Raw genomic sequence first — 20,725 nt, 5'->3', positions numbered from 1 at the left:
ATTTAAATTATTCATTTCAAAGTTATCTAAGTATATATTCAGTAACAGCTCTCTTCATAAACAAACACATACAATTTTCCTTTATGGCATTTTGAAACGATTGATTTACATGAAAAGCTAGTCTTTTATTGTCAGGAAGAACAGCTGTACTTTTATGCTTCTGCATACTTTTCATGTTGATCCTTGGCTTGATTGTTCTTGACTCAGAGAGGAATTTTTTGAATGTTAATCATTGTTATAACCTAGGGACATTTCAGGGTGCAGCAAAGAACAGGTGAGAACATGTATTATTCAACCTTCATCATACTGGATGTAATGCTAATAGTTATTAAAACACAATACAGTGAAGTACTAGTGAAGTACAATTTATCTTTGTATATAGCAGGTTTACAGATACAGGCTACAAAAGCCCCATATAACATGCATGAGATCACTGAACTGGAGCCCTGGCATATTATCAAAATAAATTTGCATATGCTCTTGTCCTATAATAATTTATTTTTAATATCCATGCATCCTAAAGTTCTATATTTTTTTCAAATAAACTCTCTTATTTTTAATTCTTTAGCAATGCACCTGTAAATATTCACTTCATATTAAAACAATATGTAAAGGTTTAGTCCTGGAGAATATTTTTAACCCAGTTTTAAACAAATCCTATTAGTCATTTTGAGTGATAAATCAGCATAACATTTTAATTTAGTCAGGGATTTAGATTTTGTTGTTTTGTTCTGTATTTTAAAACAGTTTTATTTTAAACAAAGAAACATTTAAGCTCTTTATCCATTTAAATGGATAGTAATGGTGATTTTTGGCATTTATACACAGTCAGGGATCCTATTCCATGTGTAATGTGGACACGGCTACTGAAATAGGCAGTAGGTTGTGCTCTTCCCAGGCAGGTACACAGCTCCATTCCAGTCACCTCTGACTGTGATCCTGAAGAAATGAGGAGAAGAAGCGTAGTGTGATCATTTAGTAGTTAGGGATTTGTTGCCTGGCTAGAATCCCATAACTAACACTCTTTAGGGAAAAATATGTAAATAGACCCTCATGCCATAAAAATGTTTATGGCAGCACAAAACAACAGCAAATGAGTGCCCATGCCTTTTGTTGTATTTCAGTGTGGCTCCATTAAAAGGTTGTGTTGCCTTGGTTGTAGCAGATGTCTATTTGCTTTATGACGGGAAAGGGCAGGCAGCCTGGAACTTCCCACACTCTCCTGCTGCCCAGGGATGGCACTCAAGTGCTTAAGGGGCCTGGTCCTGTGCATCCTGGGAATTCCTGCATAGGATTAGGCCCCTCAAGCCCAGAGAGTGCTGCCCAGCTTTCTGCACAGGACTGTCTGGGACACATCTCTATAAGTGGAGAAAGTTGTGGTTCCCCCTTCTAGAAATTCACCCTGGAGATTGCTGAGGATGTATCATTGCAAAGGAAGAACCAAAATTTTCCCCACTTACAGAGATGCATCCCAGATATTCCATTTCTGGAAGTGGGGAAAGCAGAACACTCCAGTGTTATGCATGTTCCTGGGGCTGTGGCCGCCAATTACCAGTGGGACCACATACTGTACCAGTATGTCCCTGCTTTCCCCACTTGTAGATATGTATCTCCAACAATCTCCAGGAACCCCAGAGTTTGCTAGGGGTGCATCTCGGGAAATGGGGAACATGTTGCCTGTTGTCCCACAAGATCAATGGTGGGATAACAGGGGACATGTGTTTTGCCTAATGAAGTAGATTAGCTGTGCTGGGACATATCCTGACACACATACTCATTTGGCAATTTCTGTCTCTAGCCTCAGGATATCAAGTGGACCAGCATTTCAGCTGTCAGCCAGGATCTGGTCAAAACACTGTTGGAAAAAGAAAATAATTTTTCATTGAAATATTGGATCAGGAGCTGTCCTAGTATAGTTAATCAGCATCAATAATAATACTTTATTGAGGGAGACTCTCTGCAGAAAACTTGATATGAAAAAAATGGAGTTGTGTTAACAACTGAAGACTGACACAAAACTTAATCCAATCCCTATTTTGGATTCCCATTTGGCTTTTTTTGTTTGTTATTTTTGAGGTGTTTTGCCTTGCTTTCTGAAAAAAAAAATGTCCATATATGACAGATCACATAAGAGCTATAATTTCTATAGAGAACAAATACATATGCAAACATTTCTAGAGGAAACAATTTCATATTTTTACTTCTTTATGATGTAATTTATCAACATTTCCATATTGAATTCTGAGCGTTACAATTTATTTAGTTGGTTTTATGTGTAATTAAGAGCTATTCCTTCCTTCCCTTTTTCTCATCAAGTGGATATGAATATGGTGCATACCCTCATCTTTTATTGTGTATTTCCTCCCAAATGGAAAATATTAAATGTAGTATTTTTGATTTTCATATTAGAATGTAATATTTTTTCTCTCTGTACTTTAGATTGCCTTTGTTTGCTGTCTTGTATATTTTCAATGCCACAAAATTAATTTATATTATAATCAATAATAAGCAACCATAACACAACTCAAAAAGATAAGTGTTCTTTAAAGTATTATTTTTTTTTAACTGTCAGAGATGCCTGTGCCTTTTGTGATAAATATCCTTATTGTATTATGGCAAAGATTTCTCTCTGGTATGAAAAAATATGGAAACCTTTACCCTGAATTTATATTTCTTTAGATTTTGCTACAACTAAGTAATTAGTGAAGCCAATGTTTCACTATCTGATGCAAAGTAGTTGAATCAATTGCTAATCATATTACAAATAACATCATTTGCAGAATATTTTAAAATAATGAATATGTACCTTTTCATTCAAACAGGTCATCAAGCTTGCTTTTGAAGAATTTGAGTTAGAAAGAGGATACGATACCCTAACTGTAGGGGATGCTGGGAAAGTTGGAGATACCAGGACAGTCTTGTATGTGTAAGTATATGAGTTAAATATTTTTGTATAGAAATTTACTGCTATTCAGAGGGTTTTTCTGTATTACATACATATTTAAATGAGTGATTAAGGATTATGTCTTGCTATAAAGTATCCTTATTGGGTCTCAAAGTTCTAAGCTTTATACCTCACAAATGCTTAGGTAGTAAGGCATAGGGAATACAAAGAGAATTTTAAAAAGCAATTAAAAGTAAATAAGCTTTTAATATACTAAAAACAAACAAACAGGCAAACAAATAAAAAGTCCAGGAAACATAAACATTCACTCACTGGGATAAAACAAGATCCTTTTTGTGTCAAAATGCTAACACTTATGCATTTTTGCCATTGAATGAATATTGCGTGCATGCAGACATTGTATATATAGGATCCTACAGAAGAGTCACAAAGTACATTATAGTAAATTATGTCAGTAACTTAACAGTAGATGCTGAGCCAGTTTGAACTTTAATTATTGTCCACATTTGAGGTCCACTGTTTGAGCAGGATCATTGCAAAGGGGCTGTGATTTGGAGAGACATAATATCTGCTGCTTAGCATTGGAGGAGACTAATCCATGAGTTAATGTTTAGGGGCATGTGTACATGTGACAATGTTACAATGTATACATAATGAACATTTCCCTTTGTGTGGCTTAATGTTGTCACACATTACACATATGCAAGTTTGGGGAGTTTTAAATGAGTTTGCATCGTGTAAGGGAAGAGCAGGAATACCTGGGGCAAAGAGGAAGAAACCAGGGTTTGAAGGGTGCTTCCCTGCAGCCGTTCCATCACCTAGGATACATAGGGCTACAAAGGAATCTTTCTTCTCCCAGTGCTTCTGGGGAGGGAGGAAAGGAAGGTGAGCTCCAGTAAAAAGAAGGACTCAGAACAGACTCAGGGGCAGAGACAAGAACCAAAATTTCTTCACCCCGACAGCGAGGGAGCAGAAAGTACTGAGCAAGGAAGCAGAAGCAATGGTGCTGCTTGAAGCGTGATGCAGATTTGCCGCAGAGAGAAACATACCTATGACAAAATAGAATGAAATCCAACACTCCAGTCAGCTAGCCCTGTGAGGAGGGCCAAGACGGAGGTACCGTAAATACTGAGATATACAGGCAAGAATTTTTATTTTGTTCATTATTTCCATTGGACTGAAGGAGGTGGGAATCCTCACAGAAAATAGAACAAGGATAAAGCTCAGATATCTGCACCTAGGCTAATAAACTGTTTAGATGAAAAATGTTTTCACTTTCAGAGTCCCGGTGAGGATTAACCAGGACTAAGTTTGTTTTGATTTATGTTAAAGGTACAAGCCTAACAAAAGGATCCTGTTGACTTTTTCTAATGTTATATGGACAATGAGTTACCACCTGGTGGATCAGAAGAGGGTATAGGGTTTGGCAGAGGTCTTGCTATATTAAGGTATCACCAAGGATCATTCACGCAATTAGCCCCCGACCCTGACATCTTTTATTTTCCTCTTTTATCATCGAGACATGGCAGAAAAGAGTGGGATGTGAGGTACACTGACCTCAAAAGTATCCTGGGAATCTTCTGCTGACCGGCTGAAAACTAAAATTACATTAATATAGAAGACACATGGAAACAGTTTTACTTGCTAGGACCAATTAATAACTGAATTAGTACTAGACATTTTGTCACCAATACTCAAGCGCTGATTAAGTACTTTACACATTGTTGCAAGCTAAAATACACTCTATTGTAATATAGTTTACAATGTTGCAACTTGAAACATTGCAGCCATTGTTTAGATCACCCCCCTGGCTGCAGGAGAGGTGGGCAGACTCCGCAGGAAAAAGGGATTGGACCCCTCGCCGCTCCTGCCTTCAGCAGGCTCCTGTGGCCAGCAGGACACCTGGGACCACCCAGTAATGGGCTGGCTTGCCCCTGAAACTGCAGAGAGGCAGCAGGAGGGTGTCTGGGTCTGCTGGTGGCTGGAGAAGGTGGCAGGGATTGTACCTAGGGCACTGGGCTGCCTGGGTGGGTTGCTAACTTCCCCAAGCCCGCCCAAGCTTCCAGTGCACCATGTACCATCCCTGTCACCAGAACTGACCCAAACAGGGTGTGGGGTCCAGGGCAAATCAGCCCACGAAGGGCCCTGCCCCCACTCCGATCCCATGAGCCCTGGACCTGAAGAAGCTGCCGCCACCATTGGCAGCAGTGGCATTGGCATCAGCAGCGGGGGGAGGGGTAGTGAGCAGCTGGACGCAGAGGCACTGCTCCATCCAGCTGTGCACTGCCACTACTCTGCCCTGCTCCACGGGGCCCCCACAGCATGGGGCCTGGGGCATTCACCCTGATTCACCACCCTCGAGGGATGGCTCTGCCTGCCACCCTGCCTGGCTGCCAGCACACCCAGCTACCACTGTGCCATCTCTCTGCACTGACCCAGGGGCAAGCCAGCCCATTCCCAGGCAGCCCCAGGTATCCTGCCAGGTGCAGGAACCTGCAGAAGGCAGAAGCAGTGAGGGGCCTGATCCTTTTTCTCTGTGGAGTCTGCCCACCTCTCCTGTAGATGGGGTTGAGCTGACAAATTAATGGCACAGATTAATGCCCTCTGGCTATGGGAGAGGTGGGCAGGCTCCGCCAAAAAAAATAAGAAGGATTGGGCCCCTCACCGCTTCTGCCTTCAAAGATGAAAAAATAAAACTCATTGTTTCAATTAAAAACTCACCATTTCAATTTTGGGGCATAGAATGCAACCCTAAGGACTAAAACCACATCATGTATACAAGCATCCTAGGAGACTGTGCTATTCATTTATTATTAGCCATCATGGGATGCCGAGCATACTGCAGACTTCCTCACATCATGCCCCTCCTTTTCATACTGATGTTCTAAAACAGCAGCTAATTCTTTCTCACATGATTTCCTTTCCAGTTGCTTTGGTTTTTAGTTCTTTTTTTCTTGTTCATTTGTTTCCTCATTTTTACCATCCTTAACATTCTTGTCTCTATTCTCTGTGTTACTTTGATAATTGCTTCTCTTTTTGTTCAGTTTATTTTTGTTGTTTGTTCATATATAATTTTTTTTTTTTGCTGAGTTATTTTTTTTTTTTTTGGTTATGTTTCGTTGGGGTAGAGGGAGACATTAACATTTCATAGAGCTGTCACTATTGAACCAAATATAGCTTTACACTGCTTAGAGATTTGGGCTGGGGATGGTAAAGTTGGGAAACTTGCATGGAAATTGTACATTCTGGTTTGTTTATTTCCTTGCTTTTAATGGAGTAGGCTCATTGTTCATCAATGTCTAGCAAAATTATTTCACTCAAAACCTCTAAAGAAGATTTAATAGATTCATAGGTTCCTTCTGGAATCATAAGAAGAATTTCAGCAACTCTTATATATAACAAAACAAACAAAACCCTTGAAAATTAAGGTGGAAGATAGTTTTTAATTTGTTTGGGGTTTTTTTTCAAATGTTTTGAGGTGGGGGGGGAAGCTAAGAGAGAATGGAGTGTGAAGTAGGAAACCAAACCTTGGCATATGAGGAATAAGGTCATTGTGTAGGGAGAGGGTGGTTAGGAGAGTGATGAGAGGTAGGGTGGGAAAGGATTCCTTAATTTTGCCTTGACTGTATTAGTTATCTGAACCTTTTGATAATCTTTCTTAATGCCTCTGTGGTGAGAGTGTATTTTTTTCTTTCAGTAACCACAGAGAGTAGAGTGTTTTACTGTGAAGTCTTATTTTTCTGTTGATACTTTCAATGATCATAACTAATGTTAATGATATAAAAAGGGCCTTTGAAGAAGGGAGATAATCCCTAGATGGCTATATGCATCACAGCAATTATATGAGTCATAAATAGCTGAAAATGGAATGTTACGGGTTCAAACTGATATTCTGAGTGTGAGCTAAGCATAACAATTCATAGAATAAGAGGGATGGATAAAACCTTTAAAAGTAGCATTTGTTCTTTAACTGATATCTGGGAAATTAGTCTATTATAAATATATGGTTCTTGATAGTGCTAATTGTTCATATAACCATATAGACATCTCTATCTGGAGTAAAACTCAACTTGGGTCTACAGCAGAACCATAATATTACCCTTCTTTTTTAATCTTTCCCCAGTGTGATTTTAACCTAAAAAGATGTTCTTTATCCTTTATATTTCTTTAGTTTGTTATATCATACCACCTGTCCTTTCATTTCTATCTTTCTTTAATAGTACATATCCCATGAAATACCTTGGCTCCTGGTTGCAGTGCTTTGCACATTATCAGTGCAGTTAAGAACATCTTCTTGAGACAGAACTTGAATAACAACCGGTCCAAATTAATCTATGGCCAAAATCTAGGAAGGCCAAAATACAGTGCACTAAAAATTTCCTGTGATATTACAGTATTCATTAATACTTTAGAAAAGCAGATAATAATCTTCAATTCCTGCATTTTTATGAGGAGACTAATGTACAGTTGTAAACAACAAATTTTACAGCATCCAGTCAAATACATTATTAGTATGTTTGGAAGCAGTAGGAGTGTCTATACAATATACTACATCACCATAGCTTGTTGCTATGGTGACATAGTGTCAGCAGGCATGAACCATGATGCCACCACTACTATGCAGTAGCAACAAGCTACTGTGCAGTAGGGTCGGAAATGACCCATACGGCACCAGGACTGCACAGTACTGGCAATTACTGCACAGTCATTTGTTACTTGCACAGTCAGGCACACGTGTAGACACACCCAGTAAGCTGCTTTATGTGAACCAGAATCAGTGTGGCCCTATCTGCATTGCTAATTAGCTGAGAGGAACTACTGATTAGCTTTCCTGCAGAACTGTGCAAACATGGGTGTGATGCTTTCATTTTGAGAGATGGCACATGCAGAACACCATGCCATGTATGGGAGCATTGCTGCTTGTCACTAAGTTTACAGAGAAGCAAGCCTAATATTTATTTGGTTGTGACACTGTCTCTTTCAGGAGTGCAAATGAACTGCCTCATAAAGCTAGTCTTTCATGTATTACAGATGCAGTTGCTGACTATTTTTTTGTAACTGAGACAGCTGATAACAAAATGTCAAAGTAATTTTCTAACCAAACCTTGTTAATAGTCAGTTTTAACACCTTCATTTATAATAAATGAAGGTTGAACAACACCTTTCAAGTTTTTTTATGCTTCCCAGTGGGATGATGCAGCACCAAAATGTCTTTTAGGTAGGTGTAATTTGTAAATTCTTGAGAACTCTTAAAATATAATCCAAGATGTTTATGCCAAATACATTTCCAAGGGTGACTTAAAAGTCAAAATTTCATTGGAAGTGTCCACAAAGTCACTGTCCACAGAACTCATATCTATTATTTTTAACAGTCATGAAACATCATAAAGTCTTGATTGATACAACATGTAAAAAGTGCTTATCTAAATCACATCAGAATCTCTATGGATGTTGAGTTTCTCTTTCTTACTCAACTTCCTCTTCTTCACAGACCAAACATGACAATATCAGATCAAGTTCTGATCCCCAAGACAGCTGCTGCAACTGGATGGGAAAGCATGCACATAACTGCAACTTGTCATTACTAACTGATTTAGAGATATAAGTTAATTCTAGGAAGTAGGGCTAGAGGCAGAACAAACTACTTGGTCAGTCTGAAGATGAAGAGGATTAAAAGGAAGGTTTAGGATTGGAGGCCTCCTTTCCCCCAAATGTTGTTATACTGAGAAGGTGGGAGGAACAGGTATCATTGGAGATACCTGTTTCGTAGAAGAGTACTTTAAATATCTGTCAGTCATGGGATGTCTTGGGTCTTTCAGTTATTTTATCCCTGCACATTAGATATTATGACTTTTCATTTGTCAAAATGTTTAACCTGAAATACTGAGTTTAGAAAAAAGAAATGTCTCTGCAACAAAACAGTGGTACCATTTACAATATTTACAGTTCCTATTATAGCCTGAACTAGCAGCAATATCTCTGGGTAGACGTTCCCATGTTAAAATTCTGTTTTCAGTTGTTTACAAAGTTGCCTGACTCAGTCACGCCTTTTTCATGCGTAAGTCTATTTCAAATGGAGTTTTGGGAAAGTTTCAGCAAAAATAAGTGTGGCAGACTTACTGACGCAGCCCGGCTCAAACAGGCTTGGAAAATCTTCTTTACGATTGGTGGAGCCCTTCCACTAATCAGGTAAGGGCTGGGTGGGGCTGGCCCCACCCTTCACATGGAGATTGGGGCACAGAGCCTCCTGGACCTGATTGAAGCCTGCATTCTGCAGGTCTGGCAAGCCTTTGGAGGCAAAGCCTCCAGAGTGAATAGAAGGAGCTGCGTGCCCAGTACTCAGCACATGTGGCATGGAACTCAAGAAGAGTGAAGCTGAGAAAAGCTGGGGAGAGCTGCCCAGCAAGCAATAGCCCCAGGATCCTGAAGACACCACTGGAGGAGCCACTGGTGAAGCCTGGCCCTGGGAGCAGGGAGAGCCTGCTGGAGCCCCCACACGGTGCACAGCCCAGTGCATGGGGCCGACCCTGGGAGCTGCAGGAGGCAGCTCGGGTCCCAGGTTACTCAGTGCACATAGAGGTGCATGGGGCTACCAGACCCTGGGAGCTGCACTTGGAGGCTCGGGTCTGCTATCTCTTTTATTTGGAGCGGGGGGAAGCACATAGTTGAGTGCGGCCGGATTACAAAAATCCAAATGTCTGAAAATAAGATTAGGAAAAAGTATGTTGTTTTGCCAGTATGTGTTGATTTATTTGGTATATACTTTGAAGCGATAACTTAAAATAGTGTGTGCACGTATGTGGATGAGTCACTCTGATGTCAAAGCAGTGCTTTTTACTAGTCCCATAAAAATCTATCCAAATTGACCAGAGTATAGGTGTTTTACCATTAGCAATGGATGGCTGCTAGCTAAATTTTCTGAATCTTCCATCAGCACTGAGGATGTTCCAGTCCATAGCTGTAGGAACTAAGCAAAACTTCTCTTTCAGTTAGCTATTCCCCTTTTTTGCTGGGGACCAGAGACTGACTGGAGATTGAGGCGATAATCTCACATGCTCTTACTTTCTCATAATTTAAGCCAACACATATTTTACATTTGAGAAGCCAGGTAGTGCTTTGGCATGTGTTGTTCAGATATTCTTTGCAAGATACTTTAATATGCTTTAATATGCTTTAATAAAATTCAGTTTAAAACCTTTACTAATTCTGTCATACCATAAACCTTTTATGACTTTAATAATATATAACAATAAAAAAATAATAGTTTATCTGGTTCAAATAGTATGAAATCAGGACTTGGTGATTAGAAGCTTAGTACTTAAAGTCAGCTATCAAAATAAAAAGCCTGCATGTAATTTTCCATAATATAAACTGTTCAGCTTTGTGCACTTGAATTAATAAAACCGCTTCCTTGTTATGTTTCATAAGAAAGACACATTTTAAAAATAATTCCTGATTCTTTTCCTCTTTTCATGCACAGTTTAGAAACCTAATGGAGGTTTAAAAAACAATCTCAACCTCCTTAATTGCTAAAGAATACTCATCATATTTTCTGTGTATAGCTGGGAAAAACACACCTCAGTTTGACTTTACAATAACTTACCTTATTTTTATAGTATGCAAAAAGCAGGAACAGTAATGTTATTCACAGGGTTTGTCTGATATAGAGGATAGAAGTAATTTTTAATGATGTGATTGAATATTTCAGATTTCAAGTACCAATTATTGGAATGCCTACACAGTTGATAAAATTAAAAGTATAGAATCAGCTGACACTAGCTGCATATAGCAGTATCAGCAGTCAAAGCCTTGGAGTGTTGGCTTGCCATATGGGTGCAATTAAGCATACAAACTGTGTGAGCCATTTGTCACCTGTGAAGAATAAAACAATACTGTCTATGTCAGACTGCCACCATACAAGGGGAAGGATACCCTGCAAAATCAATGAGAGGTCATTCAGTCCTAAGGTTTACTTAGAGCTCAGGAAATGTTTATGACTCCATTCTTGCAGATGTGCATACCTTTGCAGGAATTTCATAGTACTGATGTGATTGTCCTTTCTAAATTAGTGACAATTTTATGTTGTTCAAGTTGGCTAATCATGTGTTTCAGTTTGCCTAATGCAGTTTTATGAATCCTTCAAAATATACCATTATTTATTAAAAATACTTCTCAAAGTATAGGAAAGAAAAAAGTTCACTAAATATATTTGAGCTGGGTCTAAACCATTTTTTCTAAACTTTATGTGGAATATCAGTAATAACATCCAAAGTTTTCCAGTCAAGATTAGAGGATTGTGGTATTAGCTACTGTACAAGTAACAGATTGCTACAAGGGACTGGAAATTAGAAATCCCTTCCTTTAAAAGCAACAACAAAAAGGAAAAAAAAAATCCAAACCACCCCCCACCAAAAAGAAACAAACAAAAAACAAAATTCCTCATCATGAATAAGGAAGAAAAGATAAAACCATGGTTTTGACATTGGAAAATATTTCAAGAAAAATCTGTTTCAGACGTTTAACTAACAATGCTAGATAACTAAGCAACAGAGGATAGAAATAGAGAAGAGAAAAGCAAGGAATCTTTCAGCTTCCAGGCTGTCTTACAGGAGGATCTTACCTTTTTTCAGATAATGAAAGATAAACAAGCCTTCCAAACATACAGAGAGCAGGAGAGTTGTCATTCCATTTTTCTTGACAGAGAATCAAAATTATTATGAAAAATCGAAATTTTACTATTGAATGCTTAAGATTTGTGAAAATAGTATTTAAATGGGTAAAGCATTGTGACTGGGGAAATAGGTTGAGGTTATTTATAATTATGTGGTTACACTGGAGAACAATATACACATCTTTAGTTGTACTTTGAAATATTTCATTAAACTATTAAATATAGTTGTAGTTAAATGTCTTACTTCACATTACAATCTTGAAAAAGGTGACCTTGGATTCACTGATTAGTTTCAGATATTTCTACCACCTGTTGCTCAGTAATCTAACATTATTAGTTCTTTTTTTAACAGAATTATCCCACAAATTCATCAGATGCTAATCTCTTTCACTCTTTGTATGTCCCTTATTCTCTTTGACACTGACCCACTTGAAGTTAAGTCTCTTGCATTTAATACCATTGCATAAAATAGATGGGGGGAAGCTTCTGGTCCATCCCAGACACTGCTCCTTCAGGGAGAAACCATCTCACTGGCCATATCTACATGAGACACTGACTGCTAAGTTGCCTGAGACTACTTCACATTAGCAACACATGGCAGCAGTTGCGATGCAAAACTACTGTGCAGTGGTCTTAAGCTACTGCACAGTCAGCATCACAAGAAAGCTGTTCACGGATGCTACTATGCAGTAACTCAGGTTACTGTGTAGTCATTTAGTACTTGTTTATACAGTTACTAAATGACTGCGCACTAGTGGTTGTGCAGCCAGCACCTTGTGTTGACACAGCCATTGAGACACCAACCCTCTGGCTTACTCTGTCTGACCTTACCTATCTCCCTTTCTTGGAAGACCACAGTACCAGCTATAGGGGAAGGCTAGAGAAGACTTTGGATAATATCTAATGAGTGATCAGGTGGTTAGAATACTGTAGTGATAAACAGTAGATGAAGGTGTCAACCCCCTTTGCCCCAGGAGGGTCTAAAACCTAAGCCTCTTTTTACTGAGTACTCTTAACTATTGGGTTATTAGGTCAAAACATGGATAATACTCTTCCCCTTTCCACTGCTATGTTTTGTCTCCCCACCCTACTACAGTTTATGTACTAACTTAGCCTTATGGGAATATATGGGTGTATGATACCACATATGTGCTTAGCCAGTTCTCAGCTTTACTCAGCATGTGGACATGTGCATGTCTGCACTGCATAGAACACAATTGCTAATTGTGTGCTAGTGCCAAAAATTACACTTCTGTGGCTAGGTAATTGCCACTTAGACAGGTAAAATAAAATAGTGTCCAGCTCTAAGTCATCTGAAGTGTGATTTCATCATGGCAATCAGTAATACTCACTTAGTGATCTACCAGGAGAAGAGAATATTAAAGACTATTATTTGATGTTATTTGCTGTCCATAAGGATTCTCAAGCGGTGGAAGACACAGATGAGGTTATTCCTTTTGAAGGACCATGCAGCCCACAGCTGCCAGCACTGAGAAACCTGGAAAGTTCAGTTCAGCTTGGTACCATCTTTTTACAACTATCTCTTTCTTCTGTGACATAACAATAGTGCACTTTCAACATGATGCATGCAGAAGGCTAGCAATCCCGGCTTCTGTCTTCTTGATAAAGGCTCTTTCCTGGGAGGATAGGAATTGAGGGTGTCTTTACACATTTTCCGGGGGGGGGGGGGGGGGACTTTAATTAGAGTGGCTTTTTGGATCTGCTCTAATTAAAGCAAATATAGTATCTCATGAATTCAGCATCCCACACTTCAAAATGGCAGCAGGGATACTAACTAAAGCTCATTCAATGAACTTTAGTTAAAGCATCCTATTAACATTTTGAAGCATGAGGTTGCTGAATACATATGACGCTGGGGCTGCTGAAGCATGTTAATATCATGCTCCAGGAGACTTGATTAATTGAGCCTACTCTGACATGTTCTAATTAGAGCGTGTCAGAGCAGGCATTGGGCAGGTGTACTGTATAGGTGCCCTTAGATGTGAATGCTTTTAGGTTGAGGAGAAAAAAGAACTTGATTCTTTCATTTTCTAGATCAGGGCTGCTCAACTCTGGCACAGCAGAGGACTGTAATAGGTGCCTGTTTGCAGTCCAGAGTTGCACACCCAGCAGTCTGTGTGGACCTCCAACCACCAATGGCAAGCAACCCCCTCCCCCCATCCATCCCCCACTGCACAAAAGGAGAACTATAAAAAAAAAAAAAAAATAAGTCCTATTTTGATTAACTTCATGGTGTAAAAACATCCTTTATTCTAAGCAAACAAATAGGCCTTAGCTCTTAGGTTACATGCAAACATTACACTTAGATCAACCTAACTAGGTTTAGGTCAGTCTAAGTGCTGAACTGTATAGACCTGCAGAGAGGTTAGATCTGGCACCTGTGGAGGAGCTACACTCCTCCAACCCTTACTAGACTATTTTTAACCCCTGTCTCCCCCCATCTGAAATGAACAACATTCCTCACAGAACCCCCAAGCCCCTCTGAACCCCCCCCAACTTCCCCCTGAAGACCTGCTAGCCTAACCCCTAATTCTTCCTGACTTTCCCCCCACCACATCTTACTTAGGTGGTGTTTCCACCACAGTTCCAAGCACCAGCGAATATCTACACAAGCATGATGGTATATCAGGTCTCATGAACATATGCACATACCCTTAGACCCCATTCATATATTTAAACAAATAATAAATGGTGCATATGTATCAAAGTAAGTTATAGACTTACAACACCTGGGTATATTTAGGTTGAATTAATAGATAATTCACATTGTAAAAGAGTCTTTCTAAAATTCATTGTTATGCTGACATAGTGTGTCAATGCTCAAATAAGCCCTTTGATCTTAACAGTAAATTTATTAAAAACTTGTTAAAATATCATTTTAATGTCATATATGTGTAAGAAATTTATCCAGAAATGACATTTCAGTTTATTCTACCTACAGACTCACAGGATCTAGTGTTCCTGACCTTATTGTGAGCATGAGCAACCAGATGTGGCTCCATTTACAATCTGATGACAGCATTGGCTCGCCTGGATTCAAAGCTGTTTATCAAGGTATGACATAGTGCTTTTAACTTCATAATCAAGGATTCCTTGATATACACAAAACATATACATTAGATGTGTTTTTGGCTCATGCACTAATCAAACAGATAGAACAATGGACTCCCTTTTTCATGTCTTTCTGACAAGGTATTTAGCTGAACTTGAAGATTAGTTGGAATCTAACAGGGCCACACTGTGAATGCCTTTCCTATGACCCTGAGCTTGCAACTTTGGGGCTATCAGCCATGCACCTTAGCACCCACACCACTTATTAGTACAACTGTGGATGTCAGTTCAGAGTGGTTGAGAAAACTATAAAAGTCAAAGCCAAATTGTTTTAACTTGTATCACTTAATATTAATGGCAGCTATGCAAAATTTTTATGTAATGCTTCAATATGGAACTCCTCATTTAAATTTAGATGCATACAATTTAGATTAAAGTTTTGGGCCATCAGCAAAAAGTTCGGAACAGTACAATGTCCAAATTTATTTTCATACTCTGTAGAAACTTTTACAGTTATAAAACATGATCTTTGTAATATGAGCCATAGAATGAATATATTTACATTTTGTCTCTGGCTATAAAATAGGATCAGAAATTTTACAAAAAATAAAGAAGTGATAGAAAATGTTAGAGTTTCTTCTTGCTAAATGTATTCTGCTATTGACTCAATCAGATAAAGCCCTCAAAGATGATAACCTGAATATGCGCATTACTGTTGGTGATTTGATATGTCCATTGGTCTGATATACTGGTTAGTAAATATATCCAGACATTAGTATACACAATATGCTATTGCAAATTGAAATTTTTTTTGATAAATTTCAGTATAGTCAACTCCATAACCTAGAGCTTTCCTGATTTTACTAGACTTTGGAGGCATGTCCACACATGTAAGCACGTGCATGTGCAGCAGCTCAAAGAACATAGAAGTGTTGCAAATTTGAGCTGGGGCTTTTTGCTTCAGGGCACATGCCTGGACATACACTTTGGTGTGGGGCAAATTGTGCCACTAGGGGAAAAATAACCCTGCCTGGCTCCTCCCAGATCTGCAGCCAGGGGGAGCTAGAGCCTGGGGCCAGCACCTGTGCTGTCCCCAGCGATATAAAAAGCTGCCCTGTCCTGGCTCCATTAGTACAAAAAGCTGCCCTGGCAAGTAGCTCAGGGTGACTCACTCTCAGGAGCTTTTGGGGCCCAGCCAATTGGTACCTGGGGACACTACCCCTTGTGCCAGCTGGACTGCTGAAGCAGCCCTGAGAGTTCCCTGCACCCTTTACCCACTGCAGTAGTCTGGCAGTGGGGGCTGCTGCCTGGCTGTGACCTGTGGCGCACCTGTCAGACCCAGATGGGGATTGCACAGCCAGTAGAGGCATCTTCCCCTCTGGGCCAGCTGCCAGTGGGATGTGGCTGCAGGGTTGGCCTTTCTGAGGCACTACTGCCACGTGTGCCCCTCTTCCTGGCCATCTGGGCAGCTATAACCTGGAAGATGTTTCCAGTGTGGTGGCCTGCTTTGAACGGTCAAAGCATATCCTCCTGGCCCCAATTGGCCAGGAGGTCAGCCACAGCCAGATGGGTCCAAGGTGCCAGCTCTGAGCAGGCAGGGCCCTGCCACCGGGCTCCTTAGCAGGAATTCTGGTGTTCCCTATTTCAAAAATGAAAAATCCCTGATAAAAAAATCCCAAAGTCACTCTTTTAAATACCCCAAAATCCATGTTCCTCCACAATTAAAACAAAAGACCACTATATATATACAGAGAGAGAAAGAGTGAGAGACAAAATGACAGCGATCAGTTGGGCAATGTTTTATTGATATATCTACAGTGTTAAAGCAATCTGGAACCTACCAGTGTCTCTATCATCATCATCAAGTGAATTCTCAATACCTATGTGTTTTACTGCCCCCCCATAGGGGTTACAGCCTGCCAATGGGGGTTATAACCCCTCCTCAGGGGCTACAGTACCCCCAGCAGGGGACACAGGCCCCCTCATAGGGGCCAAATGGCTCCTGCGGAGACTACCAGCTCCCCACATGCCCCACCCCTGCTTACTCCTCCAGCCTCCTGGATTGCTGCCCCGCCTGGCCCTATTCCCCACCAGCTCCTGCAGCTCCCCAAAAGCTGGCCCACTCAGCCCTACCCCCCTTCCCCCAGACCCCCCAATTGCTGCCCTGCCTGGCCCTATCCCCCACTTGCACCCCCAGCCCCTGATGGCTGCCTCCACCCTCAAACACAAGCTCTGGCAAATTAAAAAAAAAAAAAGCCTCTACTCACCCCAGCAGCAGGGGCTGGGGGCAACTCTGGGGCTTCCTGGCAGAGCCCCCTTAGGCAGCACAGGGCACTGGGGGCAACAGGGCCCAGGCTGGTGCTGCTGGGGCTGTCACCTGGCCCCACTGCGTGGGGGGGGGCAGTGACCCCCGATGGTAGTTGGAACTGCCTGTAAATGCCGGGGGGTTATTGTTTTTTTCTTGCCGGGATGCTGGGGGGGGGGGGAGGGGGCAGCAATTGGTGGGGCTCAGGGGGATGGGGGAATGGGGCCAGGTAGGGCAGTGATGTGGGGTATGTGGGGGCTCGCGGGGATGGGGCCGGGCAGAACAGGGCTCAGGGCGGGGCGGGAGCAGGCGGGGGATGGGGCCAGGTGGGGCAGGGATCAGCAGGGCTTGGTGGGCAGGCAGGAGATGGGTCTGGGTGGGGCAGGGATCATGGTCCCTTCCCCTTCCTCCGCCCCCCCCCTCCCCTCCCCTCCCCGACTCCTTACTTACTGGCACTGGAACCTGGGTCCAGCTTTCTGCTGCTGGCACACTGCCTGACCTGCACAGGCAGGCAGCATGCTTCAGCACCAGGGCAAGGACCAACCATAGAAATGCTCCAGCCAGAACATCTCTGTGGAAGACCCAGCCTCTGGTTGTCTCAGAGCATGGTCCAGGACTGTGCTCTGCCCCACACTTTTTGTCTGCAGGTTTTTGTGACCCCTGGATATCCAGGGGATATCCAAATTTGTAGCACTGGGAACATTTTCTCCTTCCTGCACATGCTCCTTGCAGTGTCTCAAAGGAATTTGAGACACTGCAGGATGCACGTGCAGGCTCATCTGGAAGAGCTCTTGGAGTTTTTTTAATGAATTGGTTAACTTTCAGTATAATTATTGTGTTAGACTCACGGATTTGCTTCTGTACAATTAAATGACATTGAGACTATAATACATACCCAAAGGACAAAAACAGATGGGTTTAAGTGATTTGAATATGCCATTTTTAATTCATATGGTGTATGCAGGCTATGTACTTTTCTATGTAACTTCTGGAAAGACATTGAATTCATCATTATTAATACCTCAAACCTCAGGCCTGAGAGAACATAAAATCTAAATCTCTGCTTTTCTGACACTCAAACAGCCACTGAAGCACAGTCCTATCCTTCATATTTAATTAAGCCTCAAAAAAATAGCAAACTAGTTTATTTGGTGCCAGGATTTCTCTAACACTGTGGAAGTCAGGTCCATCTTCTGAGAAAGCATACAGGCATTCAACCTGTTGAGAGAAACCCTCCTGCAATACAGATCTTCCAATGTGAAACCTCTTTTTTGTGGAGGAGACATGTTTTCTCCACAAGAAACTGAACAAGCACCTGTATCTGTTGTCTGTTGAGACACAGCCTCAGCATTGAGGACTATAATAGTGCCTGGTTCCAGGTCAATCAAGTGTAGCTGTTGTTCCCTCTGAAATGACTCTGGAGAAACTTGCATATAACAATTGTCCAATCCAGATTTCTTTCCTGTAAGTTCTATTTGATCCATGAATTAAGTGACAACTTTTCTGAGCACCCTGTGATCAATCACTAGAGGTGACTTGTAGAGACATGTTCTTTTTCAGCTCAATGAACAGGATTAGGTCATAATTACCATACATTTTGGAATCCTTACCTTTCTAGCACTGTTTAGACTCCATAATGACTTGTCTGAATCAGGTGATGATGAAATCAAAACTGATGTCAATGTGATATCTACCACTTGGTAGATTTTATTAGAAAACTTAAAGCTAGAGATGCACACAGTCCATGAAAACACTTGTGATTTCTTTCATAAGTTAAGGATCAAAGGGAAAGATGCCTTTAACCACATATGTAGTACTTCAGTGCCTCAGAAGATACTAGGCTTAACTGAAAATCTGCACCTCCTCTCATGTTGGCATCGTATCACTTGTATCAGTGCTACAGCAGAGGGCAATTCTATTCTTAATATGGTAGATTCCTCCTCTAGTTAGTCTCTGTGATCCTTAATAAACTTGGAAGCTTCTTGGTTAGTTTCTGTGCTTTGTTGAAAAATACTGAACAGAAAAGTATACTTCTCATGTATATCGAATATTCATATTAACTATTAGGTTATTTAAGCCCAATATAAACTCCAGTGTTGGAACTGGAATATATTTGAGAATCTGGGGAAGGATTTGATAGACATAGTAACTGACATCCACAGTTATTACTAAAACATATTCTTCCTTTTGTGTACAGCACTTCAGATGTATGTTCAACATCTGTGGTATTCAGTAACTATGGTATTTGACATTCTCAATCAGAATTCCTGCCTTCTGCCTAACTGCAATGCTTTATCTCGAAGTGGATAACATAGGGCTTTTTGATCGTAGGAAGGATGTTTTTGATAATAAGACTAATTAAATTTTACAGAAGGTGCATAATTTGTTTAGATAGATTTTTACCATTCTGTCACTGGGTTTGATTCAAATTAGAGAAGTAATCCTGCTTTATCAGTTCTCAAGTACAGAGGCAATAGCTTTGATCTTAATTTTTCAACTGGTATTTCTTCAAAAACTCATGTTTCAGCAACAAAATAGGCAAGGTAAGGGATACCTTTTAAGCAAAGTCTTTTAAGGCTTGTTGCCCTCTGCTTTCAACCTGTACACCTACTCAGTTTAGCTGTGACCTGGTAGCGGTGGGCATAGGTGCATGGCATGTTAAAATAATGCAATTGACATGTATAATACAATTTTATGTGCAATGGAAAGAGCAGTTCTTGCAAATTAATCCCTCATTAAGAGAAGTTGAATGATTACAACAAGAAATTAAAATTGTACATGCTAACTTTTTCTTCTGTCTGAATATTTCTTTGTGATAGTGGTTTAAGATTTGTTTGCATTATCCTTATATATATTTTCTTAGGCCTTTCAGCAGCACTGATGGTAGGCATTTTGAATGTGTATTTCTCTACTGTGCTATTAAGCTTTCACACTGATAGTGTTTTCTCTAGACCTAATTCAGGAAGTTAGTTATGTTCAGCATTTGAATTCTGACTCACTTTTAAGTCTTGGGTCATGGATTATTAACAATCTCTTCATGTAACTTGTTTTATTTAGATGTATGTAGTTGGAATCTGGGGAATAACACAGATTTAAAGTATTCCTAGAAATATATAAAACCTTTTTCTCAAAACAGTACGTAACCAGCTCCCTTGCTCTGTACTCTGTTTCAGTTTTGTACTGTTTATTAGAAGTCTCTCAGTTCTCTTTATCATTGATCAAAGTACCTTTGTCTGCATCTCAACACACCACCCACTCTGTGACAAGTGTAAAATTTTTAACCTCTACACTGTCATATGCTTCCTCAGAGATTCTGTTTAAGATCCATCAGTGAAAGAACCTGTCCCAGCACAGAATATTTTTTTAATGGTGATAAAGTTAATAGAATGCCCCTGTGAGCCTTTAGGGGTCTGCTCTTTACTTTTCTGTCACCAAAGACATCTTTTTTGATTGCAGTTGCCTCTCAGGGAAAAGGAAATTGCAGACTTTGATGGCCGATATTCCTATCACTAAATGCCACAGGTACAAAGTTCTCAGCAAGTTTATTTGAATTTTTACCAAAAGCAGTTTGTGAGTTATGTTTAGCTTAAAGCATGAATCTTCAGGGTTTAAGAAAATTGCACGATATGAGACTTGGCTCCATATTATGGTCATTAAGTTTACGTTTTTATTTAGATAGTACCAAAGCATTTTTGTTCTCTCATATTAAATTCCTCTTCCACTATTTTCTAAATACATAGAGAGAACAATATTTCAGAGGATAACTTCAGAG

At 40.3% G+C, this 20,725-nt stretch overlaps 1 protein-coding gene across 1 annotated transcript in view; it reads left to right on the top strand.

The window, feature by feature from the left end:
* The window catches only part of CSMD1 (CUB and Sushi multiple domains 1), a 2,292,800-nt gene that overhangs the window by 1,641,562 nt on the left and 630,513 nt on the right, over window positions 1–20,725 (top strand). Inside the window, exons 11-12 of the mRNA XM_019488443.2 lie at window positions 2,823–2,926; window positions 14,539–14,651. Coding sequence (XP_019343988.2) covers window positions 2,823–2,926; window positions 14,539–14,651 — 217 coding nt within the window. The remainder of the gene's footprint in view (window positions 1–2,822; window positions 2,927–14,538; window positions 14,652–20,725) is intronic.

This window comes from Alligator mississippiensis, chromosome 1 (assembly GCF_030867095.1).
Source record: "Alligator mississippiensis isolate rAllMis1 chromosome 1, rAllMis1, whole genome shotgun sequence".
Classification (NCBI taxonomy): domain Eukaryota; kingdom Metazoa; phylum Chordata; order Crocodylia; family Alligatoridae; genus Alligator; species Alligator mississippiensis.
This window is presented reverse-complemented; position numbering and strand designations above follow the sequence as displayed.